At 44.4% G+C, this 19,470-nt stretch overlaps 1 protein-coding gene across 2 annotated transcripts in view; it reads right to left on the reverse strand.

Annotated features, from left to right (window-relative positions):
• Positions 1 to 19,470, reverse strand: part of ITGAE (integrin subunit alpha E) — an 844,898-nt gene that overhangs the window by 620,503 nt on the left and 204,925 nt on the right. For both annotated transcript variants that reach the window (XM_078679953.1, XM_078679952.1), the window contains exon 9: positions 15,691 to 15,842. In XM_078679953.1, coding sequence (XP_078536079.1) covers positions 15,691 to 15,842 — 152 coding nt within the window. The remainder of the gene's footprint in view (positions 1 to 15,690; positions 15,843 to 19,470) is intronic.

Consider the following 19,470-nt stretch of genomic DNA (forward strand, 5'->3'; position numbering starts at 1 on the left):
TGTCCCTGCGCTTTATGGAACAAGGACTGAGCTGATCAGGGAAGGCTAGGGGGAGAAGAACTGAAAGGGGCCTAAAGGAAAAGATTATGTTTTCGGAAATAGGTATGTTTTTAGTTTTTGGCGGAATTTGTTTTCTGATGGTTCCATTCTAAGTTCAATGGGTAGTGAATTCCACTGTTTACTGGCCAAGTATTTAAAAGATCTACCGCCAATACGTGTCCGGTAGATTCTAGGCACTTGAAAAAGCATACTGCCTTGGGATCTTAAGAGTCGTTTGGGTTGGTACTTGGTCAGTAGTTTTTGAAGATATATTGGTCATTTTCCTTGGGCAATATGGTGAGTCATACACATTGTTTTAAATGTAATGCGTTCACGTATGGGTAACCAGTGAAGGATGGCTAAGGCACGCTTCCCTGAAGATCTTCTAGATAGGTTGAGTGCCAGACGAGCAGCTGCGTTTTGAACGCACTGCAGGCGCTGAAGGCCTTTTTTACTTAATCCCACATACAGTGAGTTGCTGTAATCAAGATGGGGTGTAACTAGAGAGTGGATTAGAGTTTTCCTATTAATTGCGGGGAGGGAGTCCAAGGTTTTGCGTAGAGTCTTAAGGATTCCATAGCATTTGCCCGCAATTCCTCTGGTGTGGTGTTCGAGAGACAGGGTTGAGTCCAATCTAACCCCTAGGTTTTTCACCTGCTCGGAGGGTTTAGGCATGGCGCCAAGTTCAGATGGCCACCATGCAGACGACCAGATGGATGGAGTCTTCCCCAACACAAGAAGCTCAGTTTTATTTGCATTTAGGCATAGGCAGTTGGTATTCATCCATCTGGCCAGGTCACTGAGGCATGCCTAGAAACTAGCTGAAGCTTCCTCGAGTGGTCGAGACAGTGTCACAATTAGCTGGGTGTCATCCGCATATGACACTATCTCGACCACATAGGCCTCAGCTATCTTAGCCAGGGGTGCCATGTACAGGTTGAATAATGTAGGGCTCAATATTGAGCCCTGCGGCACCCCATGTCTGAGTGCTCGAATTTCCGATTTATGTTTAAATTTTGTTTATTGTGCGAATTTCCGATTTATGTTTAAATTTTGTTTATTGTGCGAATTTCCGATTTAAAGGGAGGACAATTAACTTGGAATTGTCTATTAGCCAGGAATGCGCGCATCCATTCGTGCGCCAGACCACCTATTCCAACTTCGCTAAGGCGTGAGAGCAGTATGGGATGGGAGACGGTGTCAAATGCCGCGCTCAGATCTAATAGGAGAAGCGCAGCTGTCATCCCCTCATCTACTCTGCCTCTCAGTAGCTCTGTGGAAAAAAGAAGGGCTGATTCAGTAGAATGGCATGTTCTGAATCCTGACTGCGTGGGGTGAAGACGGTGGCCTTCTTCTAAATGCTTTATCAATTGGGCATTAACTATCTTTTCCACCACCTTAGCGCAGAATGGTAAGAGTGATATAGGACGATAGTTGTCCAGTTGGGTTACACTCGTTTGGAATGATAATTTAGCCATATGGCTTATATGGTTTACCAGTAATTCAGCCTGGTTTTTAAAGATCTTAGGACGATCTTGGGGTTCTTAATGCTACTGACTTTGACCCTGCTCATTACCTCGCTGCTCTGATTCGCTCTTTCACCCAGCCCCTCTCCCCCTTCCATCTCACTCTCCCTCACTTCACCCCCTTCTATAGCTCTAATTTCAACTCCCCCTATCCCCACTACTATTCCTCTTTTCCATAAGTCCCATCACTCATGTAACGCAATGTTTCTATCTTCTTTTTAATTTTACTGTTCATTGTCAATTATATATTGTATCTTAATATGTTCATGTTTATCACTATGTAAAGCGCTCTGATACTCTTGGGTCCAGCAGCGCTATATAAAAACTTTTAAATAAAAATAATTGTTACTGAACTCACTTTGACTGTTGTTATTGTTGCTGCAATAACATGGATTGTAGAGGAAGTAGTTCCTGTTCGAAATCTGCTGGCTGCTACACTCCTGTTCCCACTGAACATTATTACTTTACTCTTCCTTATCATGCACAGAAGCACAGAATGTCCTACCTCAATAACACTTTCATTCAGATGTTGCACTATTCACACAATGCTACAAATGTTACCAACTGCTGGATATGTGGAATGATGCCAGCTCATCAGAAAAAGGGAGGAACGTCTTTTATTCCCTTGCCGTTTTGCAGAGCCTGGTTTGCATTGTTGTGGGCTTCCGAAGTTGCTAACATTACTTATGCTGATGTAGGAAGGCTAAACGCTCAATTGAATAGGGTTTGTTACCCTGATGAGGAAGGAGATCCACAAGCTAACTGAACTGTATGGGAAATGGAGGAGTATTGTTGAGGAGATTCCCTATCACTCGAACAACCAAGGAAAATTGACCTTATGTTATTGCTGTCACTAGAGCTCGAGCGGATCTCTGTGTGAGCAATATTGGCAGTATACCTGTGGGAAAAAGTGACTGTACTTTAGTGTTGAATATTACTGGAATGAATAATAGCAGCTTTTTGTCTTCACTTAATTCTTATTTCATTTGCGGAAGAAAAGGTTATTATCATCTACCTATTGGTTGGTCAGGTAGCTACTAAGTGTCCTTTTTGCTTCCACCTCTGTTTTTGGCACCTGCATCTTACCATAAAGACAATAAACTGTATAATGACATTTCTAAGAGTCGATTCAAGAGAACAATAATGATGAGGTGGATCAAACTGATAGTATATTGCCTTTAACTTGGGACTATTCTTCTTTTTTGGTGCACCCTTAACCAGCCGAAAGATCAGACGTTTGACATGTGTTGCAGAGGCTGTAACCAATCAAACAGCAATGGCACTTTGAAATATCACAAAGAACTACAAATTGCGAGAATTGTGACACTCTTTCGAGGAACTCAACACTCATAAGTAACTGGATTGTAACCAGCAATCTTTACTGTCTCTTCTTACCTGACTGGCAGACTACGGTCACCTGGGAAGCTGTGCTGGCCATCGGAGGAGGCCCAATCGTCTGGAGTCACCCCCACCTTCACCGGACTGCTGCTGGCCATCGGTGGAGCCCGAGACGGATGGCTGGAGCCTGCTGAAAGTCCTGCAGTCACCTGGGAAGCTGTTGTCTGGAGTCATCCCCACCTTCACCTGACTGCTGCTGGCCATCGGTGAGCCCGAGACGGATGGTTGGAGCCTGCTGAAAGTCCTGCGGTCTACTGGAAAGATGTGCTGGCCATCGGAGGAGTCCGATTCGTCTGCAGTCATCCCCACCTTCACCGGACTGCTGAAGACTGAGTATGCACTGGGTCTGCACCTGGAGTGCTGGCATCAATGCCCAGGTGAAGCGTCCGGAGTGGAGCCCTGGGGGCGGACTGGGCAGTGCCTCGCGGAGCGGTCTGGGGGCGCCCGCGACAACTCTCATCGAGGCAGACTGGGCACCCGACCCGAACCCCTGGGTGTTTCACTGCATCCTGCAGCCATCTTCGCCCATCGCACTGCCTTGTCAAAGGCTCCTGCTCCCGACAACGACGACACTATCACCCTCGTCCTGGCCCCCCGGCTGCCCGCTGCCCGCATTGGCGATCCTGGTCCTTGCTTCGCGGATCTGCCCGCTGCCCGCATTACTGATCCTGGTCCTCGCCTCGCGGCTCTGACTTCCCGAGGCCCCCTTGCTGTTCCCGGGACCTTCGGGAGCAGACCCGCAGACTGTGCCAGATGATGCACACAACGATGATGACCCCGATGACTGCAACAAATTGCCGATGACACCAGCATACTTGCTACACAGGAATGCAACAAGGTATTGTCTCTGCTCCGTTTTTGATTTAGATTTTTGACCATTTACCCCTCTGAGAACTATGGCCCAAAATGGCCGGGGTCATAAACTGCAGCAATAAATCGCCTCCATTACTACGCTCACAAGGCTGAACAACAACTCTGCCTGGCACTGGGATCACCAAAATAGATATAGGACTTGTCCTCTCCACTCAGCAAGCTAGAAACTGGACTATCTCGATCTGCCCCGGATTAGAAAGCGAAACTGGTCTACTCCCCTGGTCTCAAAACATAATAACAAACAGAGGACTACAATACTTTTCTCTATCTTTCCAACTTTTCGGCCATCTTAGACTAGTCATTCCTCATTACTTAACCATGCCTAAGGAGTCATCCATTTTAGACTAGTCATTTTCTCTATTCCTCCATGCCCACTTTTTAGCTTAACCACCCACACCTTACTCGCACTTAAATGTAAAAAATGTAAATGTAAATGTAAATTGATACTTGTATAGCGCACTACTCACCCACAAGGGTCTCTAGGCGCTTGTACGAATACCGCTGTGGAACCCATCCTGGCTTTCCCTGTGAGGTGTCCACTTACTATAGCTCTGTATCTACACCTACCCACATAACCTCCTTCACCTACCTACACCTCTACTCCCAACATGGAACCCACGGGCAAGCACACATATGAAATTAATTCCCCCCACCAAGCTCCCCCAAAAAACCGCCAAACGTTTTAAACACAACTTCTTGAAGTCCCATCCTGAGACCCCCTTTATGGACACTTACTTCTCACTTATTAAGGGAGCCAAGAGCACTGATATTATCTTCTACACTATACGTAGAGCACAATGGAGAAAAGCGTTCCTCACCTTACTCACTATCTCCGCCACCAGGAAATCCGCTCATGGCCTAACACTTTCCACCGCACCATCCCAACTCTTCCCAGCTAGAGCAACCATCACTATCTACAACAACTGTATTATCTTAACTCAATCCACAAACAGGAACCTTGACCTATTCGACACTTTCAAAGAATATATCTCCAACCCTCCGACTTTAACCCATCTGACCTCCAATCCTAGCACCATTGACTCCACAGCGCCTCCTACCACTAATCGCCTATCCTCCCCCACCCTCCCCCTTCTAACCTAGCACAGCATCAGAACAACACACCCCTCCTCCCTCCCCCCAGTATTCTAGTCAATCACCCACCCGCTACAGTAACCTCACACCCCTCAATCCCAGGCATAGATCACTCCTCCTCTTACATCCTCCCCACCCTCACTCCCCCCGCCCTCCACCATAACCCTCCCCTCCCACTACCAACTGTACTCTCAGAACACCCCACCTCCTTTAACTCCACTCTCCCTCCCCACAACAGGACCATCTCCCATCCCATCTCCCCCCTTTCTGAGACCCCACTACCTCACCTGCACCCCCGCCACCCCTAGCCTACACTCATCCCTCAACTTCCCTCCCCCTCCTACCACTTACCCCCGCCCCAATAACACCGACCCCCTCACTAATCTAATCACACCCCTCCCCCCCAACTTTCCTACCCCTCCTACCACCAACCCCCTCACTTATACCACCAACCTCCTCCCTAATCCAACCACACCCCTCCCCCCAACTTCCCTCCCCTTCCGAATACCAACCCACTCACTAATACCACCAACCCCTGCACTAACACCACCACACCCCTCCCCCCACTCCAGTACCCTGGACACTTACTCACCCTCAGTGCCGATCCCCAACACCTTTCCTAATCCCACGCTGGACAAGATTATGTGCACACTCCTCCAAATCAAAGAGGATCTTCACACCTTCAAAGAGTTACTCTTCATACACCCCAGACACCCCCTATCCACCACTACTTCCCCTCCTAACAAGTCCTCCACCCATCCTACTCACCCTCTCACACATAAATCCCCACACTGGACCTCAATCCCCGCTCGCAATCCCACCAACCGCTCCCGACGTACCATCAATCCACTTTCGGACCACGACATATGCACCCTCCTCCGCTCATATGACCCAGTTCCCCAAAAACATATAGCCATCACACACCTTTCCATCCCCACGATTCACTCAAACCCCCTTAGGCCCTCCACACAAAACAACAGAGGCTCTGTCCCTAATAACCTTAAAAAAAGTCCCCCTCACGCTAGAACCCTCTACCACCCTTTTCACCCCTCGGCTCAAGTGCACACTACTCAATTGCAGATCGGCCCCTAGACACTCCTCCGACATCGCTGATCTCATCAAAACACTGGGCCTTGACCTAACCATTCTCACTGAAACCTGGTTAACTGAATCTTCTACACCAATCATTGACATTCTAGTTCCCCCCAACTACCACATCATTAGACTTGACAGGACCGGCAAGACAGGCGGTGGAATCGCATGCATTTATAGGAGCAACCTCTCAGTTACTAGAGTCACTTCCCTCTCTCCTACCTCCAGTGAATACATCTGCCTCGATGTCATCAGCGAGGGCAAACCTGTATGCTCTCTACACATCATCTACCACCCACCTGGGGACAACCTCATCTTCACCCAACAACTCATGGACACGATCACAACCAATTCCGGACGGCAAAAACACTCACATTTTCCTTGGTGATTTCAATCTCCATTGGAACAATCACAATGACGCGGTGGTAAATAGTCTCAAAACTTCCTCATCGCTCTTGACCTCACCCAAATCTGCAACAGCCCCACACATGACAAAGGCTCTATCCTCGACCTTATCATCTCCAAAGAGGACTCTACCCAACTTGGGTCAATCCAACCCTGTGACTGGTCAGACCACCACATTATCACATTCTTCATGAACGAAAAAGTTAAATTTAACCCGGTTCAATCCACCAAATCCAAGGTCTGGAAAAGGTACCTGAAGAAACTCAACCCCAACTCTTTACCTTCCCACAGCTGCAATCTCCTCCTTCCCCCTACCGGCGCCTCAGACGTTCAAGCTCTGACCGACCACTACCTCAACTCTATGACCTCAATAATCAATGAGGCCGCCCCCTTGCAACTGAAGAGAGTCTCCACAAAGATCTCTAATCCATGGTACGATGGTAGACTCAACGAAGATAGACGTGCCATGCAAATGGTAGAGCGCACCTGGAGATCAGCCCCTTCGGCATTGCACCTTAAAGGTCTTACGAAAAAGAGAAACGCCTACTTTAGGAAAATCAAGCGCTCAAAATCAGATTTCTTCAGCCTCCAGCTCGACCAAGCAAAAAACCGGCCAAGAAAACTGTTTGAACTAATCAAAACACAATACAAGGAACAACCCCAACAATCACATAGCATAATGGGCAATATACCATCCTGTGAAGACTTCTCTGATTTCTTTAATCTAAAGACTGATAACATAAGGAGCGATCTCCTCAATGACGTAAGCCTTCACTCCAGCCCCCACAGCATAACACCCACTGAACCAAAAAATAATGCCGCATGGTCGTCCTTTGACACCTACTCAGAAGAAACAATTGGCAAACTGCTCGGCACATTGAAACCTTCTAATCACCTCACAGACCCCCTTCCTGCTAACGCTGTAAAGGACTTCATCCCATTGCTCCTCCCACTTTGGACCAAAATTATTAACAGTTCACTTCAACAAGGACTCATCCCCGACTCCCTCAAAGTGGGACAAGTCACGCCTATACTCAAGAAACCAACAGCTGACCCTACTGACCTAAACAATTACCGTCCTATTACCAATATCCCCACCCTGGCCAAACTGTTGGAAAAATGCGTACAACTCCAATTGACAAAACACATTGATCAGTTTGACCTCCTCAACCCTCATCAATCAGGCTTCCGAGCAGGACACAGTACGGAAACAGCTATGACACACATAATTGATGACGCCCTCCAAATCCTAGATCAAATCGATACCTGCCTCCTCATCCTACTTGATCTCTCCTCAGCATTTGACACCGTCAAACATGAGAACTTACTCGAGCTGTTAAATATCAGAATGGGTCTATCAAGGACTGTACTCAAGTGGTTCACTTCTTTTCTGCATAACCGGTCTCAGAAATTCAAGAGCAACAACTTGATGTCCCCACCTGTGCCTGTAACATTAGGCGTCCCACAAGGATCTTCCCTATCCCCAACATTGTTCAACCTAGTCATGGAGCCACTCACCACTTTGTTACAAGCATCTAATGTACACTTTCACATGTACGCTGACGACACCCAACTCTATCTCAAATTACAATCCCCCGAAGACATCAAACTTCTGAACTCAACGCTCAGAGACACCTAATCATGGCTGGCCGAAAATCACCTCAAACTCAATGCTCTGAAAACTGAGTTCCTTCTGATCTCACCTCCCACGAAAATCTCCACCACTCAAACATGGCTTAAGCGCCTAACTGCACTCAATGTCCAACCTACCATCGTGGACTCCGCGAAATCCTTAGGCATAACCCTTGACACCAATCTCAATATGCAACAGCATATCAACAAGGCAACTAAGGGAGCTAATTTCCAAATCAATACTTTGAGGAAACTTAAACCCTTCCTCCCAGCTAAGGTCTTCCAAACTGCAGTACAAGCCCTAGTCATTCCTCGCATAGACTACAGAAGCGTCGCCCTTTGCGGACTCCCCCTTTCAACAACCACACCCCTAAGAGCCTCTTTGAACGCTGCAGCGAGACTTATCACTGGATCAAAAAAACGCTCGCATATTTCCCCTGACTTAAAATCCCTGAACTGGCTGCCTTTTGAAGCCAGAATCCATCTGAAAATCGCCTGCATGACACACATGGCTGTACACCACAACTCTCCCAGCTACCTCACTCAGAAGCTGACAATATCAGGTGGCTCAAGAGCCACTAGAAGCACAAAAAATCTTCTTCTGAAACCTCGAAGATTACGGAAGGAAAAAACGTACAAACGCTCCTTTTCAGGAATGGCACCCAGGATCTGGAATGCACTCCCTCCAGAAACCAGACTTATCTCCTCCACTGCATTTTTCAAGAAAGAAGTAAAAGCTATCCTCATGGCTAAATTCACCTGAACTTTTACTTTGGATCTATTTGAGACTCTCCAGCTACTTGTACTATTTGTTTTGTCTGATCGACTATGCTCCTTCATGTACCTACCCTATTTTTCTACCCATTTATTACCTACAGCTATTCTGTGCTCAAAAAGTCTGTTAAACACTCTCTTGTTTTTCTTACCCCTTGTTTTTGTAAAGCGCTCTGATATCTGCAAAGATCTTGTTCGCGCTATATAAAACTTTCAGAATAAAATGAATAAACTCCAAACTAGGATGGTCCTTGATGACATCCTGGCTGACTGTGGTGGAGCATGTCGCATCATTGGGAGTAGCTGCTGCATTTTGATCCCTGACCACTCCCCTTCTGTTTTTGATGCAATTTCCGAGATACACAAAATAGCCACTGAAATCCATCAGGATTCAGGAACATGGACTTTGACTGGATGGCTATGGAACAGGTTTACTGTATGGGGCTGGAAATTACTGTTAGCTCTATGTATATTTGTTGCTATTATTTTCACTTGTTGCCTATGTTTCCAATGCGGCCCGATGCTTTGTTTCCTTTGTGTTTCTACTTGCACCTTGTGTATACCGACTAAACAAAATGCTAAGAATGTAAATGCCTGATTAGCAAGTGATCAAGAAATCAATGAAATGCTGGAGATTGACATAAATTATATTTTTCACATTCCTTCGAAAGTATAAGAATATATCTTCAGCAGATGCTAAAAGGGCTATCTGTGGAAATCGAAAATAATTTCTGTTAGCATAAAGCTGAAGCCATCTTGTTTGTGGCATCCATTTTGTTAGCTATGTAATTCTTCTGTCTTCACTCTTGCTTGCCCTTCTATTCTGCTTGAGTCATCAGCTTTAGTTAACTCCTTCTGCACTGGTCAAAAGCAATAATGTACTGCACAAAGGCCTGTAGCTGCTAAAATGCTTGTGGTCCTACATTTAACTGGCAACTTTTTCTGGCTGCTGTAAGCAGTTCTGTTCCCCCTCCCACTTTGAAGACTAAAAGTGATCTCCTATCTGCCCATGTTTGTCGGTAACTATTCATGTGTGGGCCTGTACCTTCTATTTGTAACTACGTGCTTTCTCTGCAACAAACTCAGTATATAAGCACCATTGTCTGTGTATTCAATGCACTACCTCCTGGAACACTTGAGAGTGTTGTATAGACGTAGTCCCGCTCATGAGTGATTAATAAACTTGTTATTTGAATTCCGGCTTCAGTGCCAATCTATATTTTGTTGGTCTACGGACCAGTGGACATAGAAGGGTGACCCCTGCACTGTTGTGCTCATTAAAAAGCACATTCTCACAATTGCACAGTGCCGGATGCTTGTCCGCACTATGCAATCATTACGAACGGCACCTTGCACAGCGCAAGCGATCCCTGCTTTCTTTTATTGCCGCTCGAGTAGATTTTTACTCGAGCTGCAGCTTTTTTCAACGCGAATGGGCAGTTTCTCAACACGAGCAGTCGCGAGCATTCGCTACCACTCCCAATGAGAAACCTGACCCCCGCGTTGAGAAATCTCACATGGGAGGTTGATTTTTCCATGCTCATGTTTGCCAACTTGATGTTGACAATCGCGAACGAGGAAAAATCTTGCCGGGAGGTTGATTTTTCTCATTCGCGCTCGCCAACTTGACGTTGCTGAACGCGAGCGAGGAAAAAACTTTGCTCCACTACACGGGGCGAAGTTTTTCGGAACTCTGCGAGCTCCTTGTAATGCGAAGTTGGGAAAACTCCGCAAACTCCGCGAGCGGAGCCGAGTTCACCGCCCTGGGTTACTCTGAAGGCTTTTGGGGTGTAGTGGAAAGAGACTACATTAGTGTCCACCCACAACTAAGACTAAAATCCTCTATGTAGCCGACCCTGTACCCAGGACAAACCAGGAGGCATACCATCAGGTAGGAAGAAAGCAAGGCCTTTCAGCATCCAGACAGGGTATGCACAGTAATTGATATGACATCCTGTTTCCTCCCTTTCAAGTACACCAATGTGTTGCATGTGGCCCAAACAGACTTGTCAAGCAGGATTTGAAATAGTGGTGTTAATAGGGTGTTTGGCGCTCGCCCATCTGTTGAGCTCCAAGGAGTCATCTCTGGGCATACATGTCAACCTGTGAATTACAATGACATTTTAGATACTGTCAGGGAGGAATTTCATACATTATTACACCTTAGTCAGGCCAAGTAAAGGATGCAAAAGCTGGCAGATTAATGCAAATGACCTTCCAGGAACACAAGGCAGGCAAATGGTAACTTTTTAAAAGTCACTTTCCTTTACATTTATTGAACATCGGTCTTCACCATTGAATTAGGATTTTAATAACCCTTAAAAATGTTTACAATTCCCAATGAAAAATAAAAATAAAAATGTTTTCAATTCTAGCTGATCTCATTTCTAGTTAGCATTTTAATTTCTACTCCAATTTTCTACATATGGCAACTAGGCCTGCCACTGTGAAAATAGCTATTAAGGCTTATCACTGTCACTGTAGCTAAATGGTAACATAAAGGGGCTCATTAAGATGCCGGGCGGAAAGCCTCCGCCCGACACTGTCTTGGATTTGGGACCGACTGACTTGTGGTCAGCGGTTCCGACCACCGGATTATGATGCGACTGAAAACTGCTCAATTGAATTCCCATTGTTTGTTATGCGATCTTGTGTTACGCCTGAGAACCGGCCGTAACACAGGCTCCTATGAGGAAAAGGGGGTTGTGTTTTTAAACCCTGCACCCTGTCGCACAGTTTTACAGGGGTTTTACAGAGTTTTTAGGTACACCCTCAGCCACCAACTATAGGCCGTGGGAGCTAGGGAGCCCCTAAAGTCCCTTTCTGAAAGCCTTTCCGTATCTGGAAGGCCGGCGCAGAAAGCCTGTTGGAAACAGACATTGTAATCCTTACGGCGGAAACATCGTCCATAGGGTGGTATAGTGTGGTTCTGACTGACAGGAATACTCGACTAGTCGGTCGGAACCGAGACGGAATGACCAGCCGGTTTATGTTCCTACCGAGACCATCGTAATCTGGCTATCAGTCTGTAAACCGACCGATTCAGTCAGAAGGGCTGCGACGCGGTCAAGAAGATTCCGACTGTCGGATGGAGGCTTTCCACCCAACATTGTAATTGTTGCATTTTTAAATTCCATGCGCTTTATTTTGTGGGCTATCGGAGTGCACAGGGACCTAGAAAATCTGCTTCTAAGCATGACAGTGGCTTGCCTAAACATTTAGTGGTTAAGTGGTAATATTAAAAACAGTCAACTTGAAAGGACTAACTCAAAAAGGGAGTTTGAGGGTAGAATTTTGAACAACTTTGAAGCTTTACATTCCAAAATACAATACAGAAATAGTATAATGTAGATACAGCAGCAATCTCATTTAGTTACACAAAAGTAATTTGCCATGGAGGCTATCAAATTCAGAGTAAAATAATAATAGGCATAACATCAAACAAATGGTAAGTCTCAAGCATGCAGCCAAATTCAGGAAGAAATTGTACAGCATCTCTAGAAGAGATGAAAAATAACTGGCACCTTCAAATTTAAAGGTTAAAATACATTTTATTTTGCATATAAATGAGTAAAATTACTAAGTCAGCATGGTTGATGCTTCGCATTTTAAAATGTCACTTTACCCTATCAACTTAACACTAACCTACTTCATGAATATTAATTCACCGCTTCTGACCTAATGTCATCTGTGTTAGAACAAACCAGTAAGATCAACAACAGAAAATCATTGTGGATGAATGCAATTCAGTATGCAAGCTGAAAGACCTTAGATATTGTATCAAAAGGCTCCCTCTAGTGAGTCCTTTGAGAACAGTGTCCTACCGAAATGAACAACCCATATCTTGCTGCACATAGTGTCAAGAAGAAATATCAACACAGAATGAACATCACGATAATGGCAACCATTTTGAACAAGATGGTGTCAAGGCTTAACTAAGGCCTAGGTAGGTCTTAAACAAGAAAGACACTTCAACACATCCTGAGTTTGTTTTTACTGCAATACCCCAATTGCTTTATACATGTGGGAATCAAGGGCAGAGCAACTGATATTAATGCACATTTTAGTTAGAGCGCACAAAAGTCCTACAACGAATAGCCTACATTAGACTGACTTATTAATATTTGAAAGGACAGCTTTTAACTGTAAAAAAAGGGCTATTTTGACAGGTAGGGCTGCAGATTTATAATACAGCAGTCAGGCCTCAATGGCAGTGCTGAACCCATTGTTTCTTGTCACCCTAGTGAATGACACAATAAGTACTGCAGTCATCAGGTGACATTTAACTTTCCATGCCAATGGGTGCAATTTCTCACCATATACTACGGGTTTATAGGAAAGTTAAATACACTAGTCAGGGATTAACCAATTTGTACATGTTTTCGGGGGTCATAGCACATACACTGGGCACTGGACAGCATTGCCCCAAGGTGCAGAGTTCACAGACCAGAAATGAAATTGCGCAAAAAATGGGGGTGATCATGCAAAAAAGGCATTTTTCACACATGGGAAAAATTATATCCGATGCTATTGGTCTGATCTGTTTATCAGAAAAGATTGCAACAAGGACATTATTCATGTTAAAACCAATAGCCTTTTAGGGCGGAATGTGATTATACTGGTGGTTCCATTGTGGCAAGTTTTATGCTGTATACAGTTGGCCAACATTGGTTATGGTGACAAGCCAATGATAAATACTGCAGATCTGATTGCTTAGTTGGGAAAAGTTATGTGAGATGCCTTATGTCTGTGCTGTTTATTATGAAAAGCAATGGCAAATGCCTTACTTATTTATAGTGAGTAACATATGTTAAAGACAATAGAGCTTTATTGCACTCGGTTAAAACCAGTGGCGACTCATCGGCTCTTTGAGCAGAGCATAAAAATAAAAATAAATGATAACACCATTGTTATTATCATTTTATTTTTTGTAGGTTTGTGGCTGGGTTAGAGCAGGGCGTGGCTGGCCAGAATAGGGGGCTGAGGTATTTGCACTCCCTAAGTGTCAGCCAAACAGTCATGCGCACTTTGCATCTTTCCCACCAGGCTTTAGTGCACAGCCTGGTGAGGAATATGCAGAGACCCCCATCTGAGCGCCAAACCACGGCACTCAGACCAATCTCAATGCTGAATTGCAGTGTTGTGATTGACCTAGGGGAGCCCGGGTGATTCCTGCATTGGGACTCGCCAGAGAAACAGAGACACAATGGTGGAGAGACGGTCACAGCGGCTATGAGGAGGTAAGTGTTTTTGTATTTTTCCCCTGGCCACCCTGTTCCCTGTCAGCCGCTACTAGCTAAAACTACTACTTAGGAAATTTGGGGCATATTACCAACAACTAGCGATAATTATCGCTATGTTGGCTTAGCAGCAATATTTTTATCGCCGAGCTGCGGCGATTTTTATTGCTTAGGAACCTTGCTATTATCAAGGTTTATCTCCTAAGCGATAAAAATCGGCCGAAATGTATGAATATCGCTGAAAAGTCAGCGATATTCATGCATTACCGAGCTAATGCTCTTAGCCATGTTATCCACCTACCATTGGATAACATGGCTAAGAACTGCTCAGGGGCAGGTGTTAGCTTTTGGAGCTATTTGCGCTTAGCGCGAATATCTCCAAAAGTTGGTAATAGGAGATAGCGATGTTAGCGACTGTTTCCAGTCGCTAACATCTTGGCACGCCCACTTTGCATTTCATTAGTGATAAATTTCACTGACATGCAAAGCGGGGCCCAAGATGGTCGCTATCTCCAGCTAGGTAATAGGGATATAATTTTATCTCCGCTTTCTTGGCTTTTAAAGCCAAAAAAGCGGAGATAAACCCCCTTGATAATATGCCCCTTTGTTACATCGAATCTAACAGATTATTGTAGTAGGCAAGGATTTTGATATTTGTTACTCCCCTCTGATAAGCCCTAGGGGGGTAGGGGGGTAGAAGATTTGCCTTTATAAATCCTTGTTAGGCTTCCTAGAAGGGGTTGCATATTGTTTTGTCAACTGTACATTTTATAAATGCTTGTAAATATATGCATACATTTTAGCAACATATGTGTTTAAGTACTTTTGAGATCAGGTCTGACAGCATTAGCCATCCGTTTTGCTTGTGTGATAAAACAAAACTCACATACATTTATAGAAGGTCTGTGGGTCAACCCTCTTCAGCCACATATGCACATCTACCAAAACCTGGGTGTGCTGCAGTGCCAGGGTTTGTGCCAGTCACTTTACCTTTGCATTTTCTACTTTTCTACACTCCAAATTTGTTGTTCCTTCATTTTTTAGTTGCTTGCCAGCTCCACACACAATGCTGCCAGACCACTTGGTTACTGCTCATTTTCTCTGCAGTGTAACACATCCTGCTTGCCCACTGTTTCTAAAATGGGAAACCAACTTGAAGGGTATTGTCCACGGTGTAAGACTGTTTTACCGTTCCAAGGTGACCAATACATTTAGAAACAACTTGTAAGCCATCTTGGATTAATACAGCATTGATTCACTATAAACAATTCCATTCTTAGACGACCACTCACCATATTTCATTTTTGATATATTCTTAATTGCAAGCACAGGCCCGCCATGTTTATACAGCAACATTTATCTTTTTTCTATTTAATATCATTATGATTTGTATTGCATATGCTTGCTTGTTTACATGTTATTGTCGATGGGTGAGTTGATCAATGTAAGAGTGACAGAGGGTATAGGGTATGAGTACAAGGATGAGTTAAAGAGTGCATGTTTGATGAGGTACAGAGCACCTAAACTCATCAGCAAATGAAGAGGCAGGTTCAATTATAAGATAGACCTACTAGTATTGCCAAAGCTTGTTTAATATGCTTTTTCTTGCTGGTACTCACATAACATGCTGGATTGCAGAGGCTGTTTTGGTCACATTGCCCACCTGCTTGATGTCTTGAACTTTACGCAGAGCTGCTTGGCTGTCCCGGCTCTGTCGCAGGTCGAACTCTGTTCTGATTTCTGTTCCATACTGCACTACAGCGAACTCGCACTGCAACAGAATGTGAGAGAACAGTTTGCTACATAGGTATAGGAAAGACCCCCCCCCCTAACCACCGTAGTGCGTGAGGGCCACCACAGTTCCCAAACATGGCAGAGGCCCCTCGGTCAACTATGCACACGCAGATCAATAAGGCAAAGTAAAGAAAAATTACTGCTGGCACTAGGATGCAGCCTGCACTGTGGAAACTCCTGGTCAGTGAGCAGAAAGCTACAACGTTGCAACAATTTTGATCAATTGTTGTAGTATACTATATATAAGGCTCTGCAGAGAAGGTAAGCCCAAGAATATTTTTGTCCTTGAGCATGTGACTGGGGAGGGAGGGAGACAGAAGTAATAGAGACAGGTAAGTATGTGTGTGTGTGTGTGCGTGTGTGTGTGTGTGTGTGCGTGTGTGTGCGAGCATGGGTGTGCCCATGTGTGCGTGTGAGATCTGCTTTGACAAATACAGCAGAGGTGAAAGTATGACCCAGGGTGTAGCTTGGTTAGGAAGATTGGGGGGAGGGAATGAGTTTCAGATTTACCGACAGTTAGGTTTGCATATAATGTTTATATGCATTATATGACAAGCAAAGTGCATGAGAGGGGCCTAAGCGGCAGTAGAAAGGAAAAGGAAGGCGGATTAGTAGGAGTACCAAGAGAGACAACACAATATTTTGTAAAATAACCAATATTTTTGAGAATTTTCAAATCAGAGAGGAAGAGAGTGTGTGTGCATTTTGTCTATGTATATAAACATTTCTGATGCAATCCGACAGACATCTCATCATACCTGACTGAAAGAACCTGTACTCAACAATTTCTTGGAAAATACATTAATTAGGTGAGTGTAACACCCCAACACCACCCCCTCAATCAACACCCCTGAGTATGACAGACCAATGGGAGAGTAAAGATGACCAATAAAAGAGAGGTGACAATTCAGAGCAAAAGGTGGGTGTGAAAGAGAGGGGATTAAAAGAGAGACAGATTGGGAAATAGGGAATGGTGTTATACACATCCCCTCTGTCCTTGTGGTGAGGGTGGGATCCTGCCTTTGCTGTCCTGATGGTGGCCCCTGAGGTACCTGGCAAATGTGTGTGTTTGAAAGAGCTTCCAGTAGACTAACAGAGTAAGTTCACCATGAGGAGCTGTTGGGGAGTTGTGATCCGAAACCATCAGGGCACACCAAAGTTCACATGAAGTCATACTTTGTTAAAATGCTGATGTCCTGGGTGTTGTGTGAAGCGTGAAGCTTACAGAGCCTACAGACCCCTTTTATCTGTGGGACTAGTGCAGTCCATGAAGCTCCCACGCCCAGACTGTCCATAGACCCCCCTCTATGTTTGGAGCTATCGCTATCTACGGACCACCCTAGGAGTAGAGCTGCCCTACCTCTGTCCACAGACCTCCCCCATTTGTGTGGAGCTATCACTGTCCACAGAAAATACCTTTTGTAACTCTGTACTGACCTGTTCCCCGCAGTCCTAGCTCGCTGATCAGACATCAGTCAATTGCTCACAACATAACTCTGTTCCGAGCCCCTGAAATGCTATCCAAAATCATGAGATCCACCAAGCTCCTCTAACAAGGCCTCTCTGTCCTAACTGTTGTACCACTACTGACACACCACCAGAGTTCTCACAATAAACCAATGGTGGGGATTGTACTAGATAAGATATTGAAGCTCAGAGATATGTCAAACATCAATCATCTATTGTTATGCCCTGCATGGAATACAAATATCCTGTTGCTGTGACGGCTATACTAGTCCGGTCATCTTGGACACTAGTAATGACAAATCTAAGCCTTTTACACAACTCCTCTTTCCTGAGTGCAAAGTGGAGTTACTGGAATATTTGTATGGTCTTAGAGATCTGACTATCATAATACATTTCCAGTTTAGTATGGACTCTGAGATTTCAAGTCCCACTCCACCCACAGCCCTGTGGTTTTCAGAGACTAACAAAGTTTCTTCAATACACCTCTATTCTATCTTGCATCATGCACTAGCATTTTAACATACACACATCTCCCATAATTCATCTGCAGCCTGAATTGAGATATACACCGACTCACTAGGAGCTCTTGCAAACTACCTCTTTGCTGACTTACAGAGTGCACTGGTATTTCAGTGCTATTTAGTGGAACAGGTTGTAACAGTTTTCTTCAAAGCTATATCAAAGTTTTAAACTAGAGGGTGTAAGGCCAACACACCTGTTGCAGAGATCTATGTACCCTGTAACCTGTAATCACAGATACATTCCGTTGTTATTATTCAACTCAATGAGTAATGAGATCCACATTGAAAATATTGAGCATATAACAGTTCAATAATTCTGCTCTCAGAATCACCAGCACCATGGAGATCTTTATTTTTGCGATGCAGAATTACTACGTGATTCTAAGCTATTACAGAATGGGGAACAATGTCGAAAATTGGTGGATCTGTACCTATTTTGGCATAGCATTTCCAAAGTCCGGGACATTTTCTGGGGACTAATTCCGCTATTTCTGATCTTGCAGGGTTGTCCTAAGAAAAATCCAGGGAAATTATATATGAGGTAATACTTCACACCAAATCACCACATTTCCTGTAATACCTATTTTAGTATTGATATTCGGTGGCCACTGTTAATAAGGGCCTAAGACACTGGCTGTTTAGAAGTCACTATTGGAAAATAATAAATATACTTTAGGGGGCTCCATCTGTGTACCTTTTTGTGGGACCACCAAAGGTTTTGTCATGCCAATGGTTTGTTAGTGAAGCTGATATGAAATTCTTCAACAAAGCAAGAAACACTGTCATCAGATTATGGAATCATGTGAATTTTTTCCCATCACAAGCAACTTTTGACATCAGTTGCCAACCCAAAAAAGTGCTAGTTTGCGCGCACCATGTAGTTGCCAGTTAAGGCAATCTCACCAGCAGAAAGCTTGTGATAGAACCTTACATGCGTTACCCATCAACCACTACAGTGGGAAGCAAATACAATGCTCTACTTAACCTACCTCTAAAATGTGACGCTGAATGTACTTTCCAACAAGCATTCACCAATTAAATGTTGTCAACATGAGATGTGATGAATGTCAGGATCTAATCATGTCCTTATTACCAGGCAGTGTGTGTATCACATGTACCTTGACTCCAGTGTGATGGGCTTTGGTGGAAGTAAGAAGGGTGTACAAATTAGTAAGTGAAGATGGAGGAATGCATATGTCTTCCTGACGTTTGTTTGCACTAAGTATGGGCGAATTTTGCGGATCTGCGGTCCGCAAATTCGCGCGAATTTGCAAAAAAATCCGCGAGTTCGTGAAAAAATTCACGAACCTTTTCTTTTTCTTTTTTTTTATTTTTTATTGCAAGGTCATATAGATATCTTCAATACCAATACATATATGCACCTACAACCCTGAGGCCGGCTTACAATGCGTTATGTGGATGTTCCATTTACATATATTCAAACCTTCCCCGGGCGTTGTGGCATTATCGGTCATTTATGGTATTTAATCAAAAGAAGCGGATTCAATACATGCATAAGTTCAGCTTGCATTTTTGTGTTTTATGTATAACTAAAAAAACTCCACACATGACTCGGTATGTATACATGTTATATTAGGTTTGCTAACCGGTATCGAC

The sequence above is a fragment of the Lissotriton helveticus genome, chromosome 3_1 (assembly GCF_964261635.1).
Source record: "Lissotriton helveticus chromosome 3_1, aLisHel1.1, whole genome shotgun sequence".
In the NCBI taxonomy this organism is placed as follows: Eukaryota; Metazoa; Chordata; class Amphibia; order Caudata; family Salamandridae; genus Lissotriton; species Lissotriton helveticus.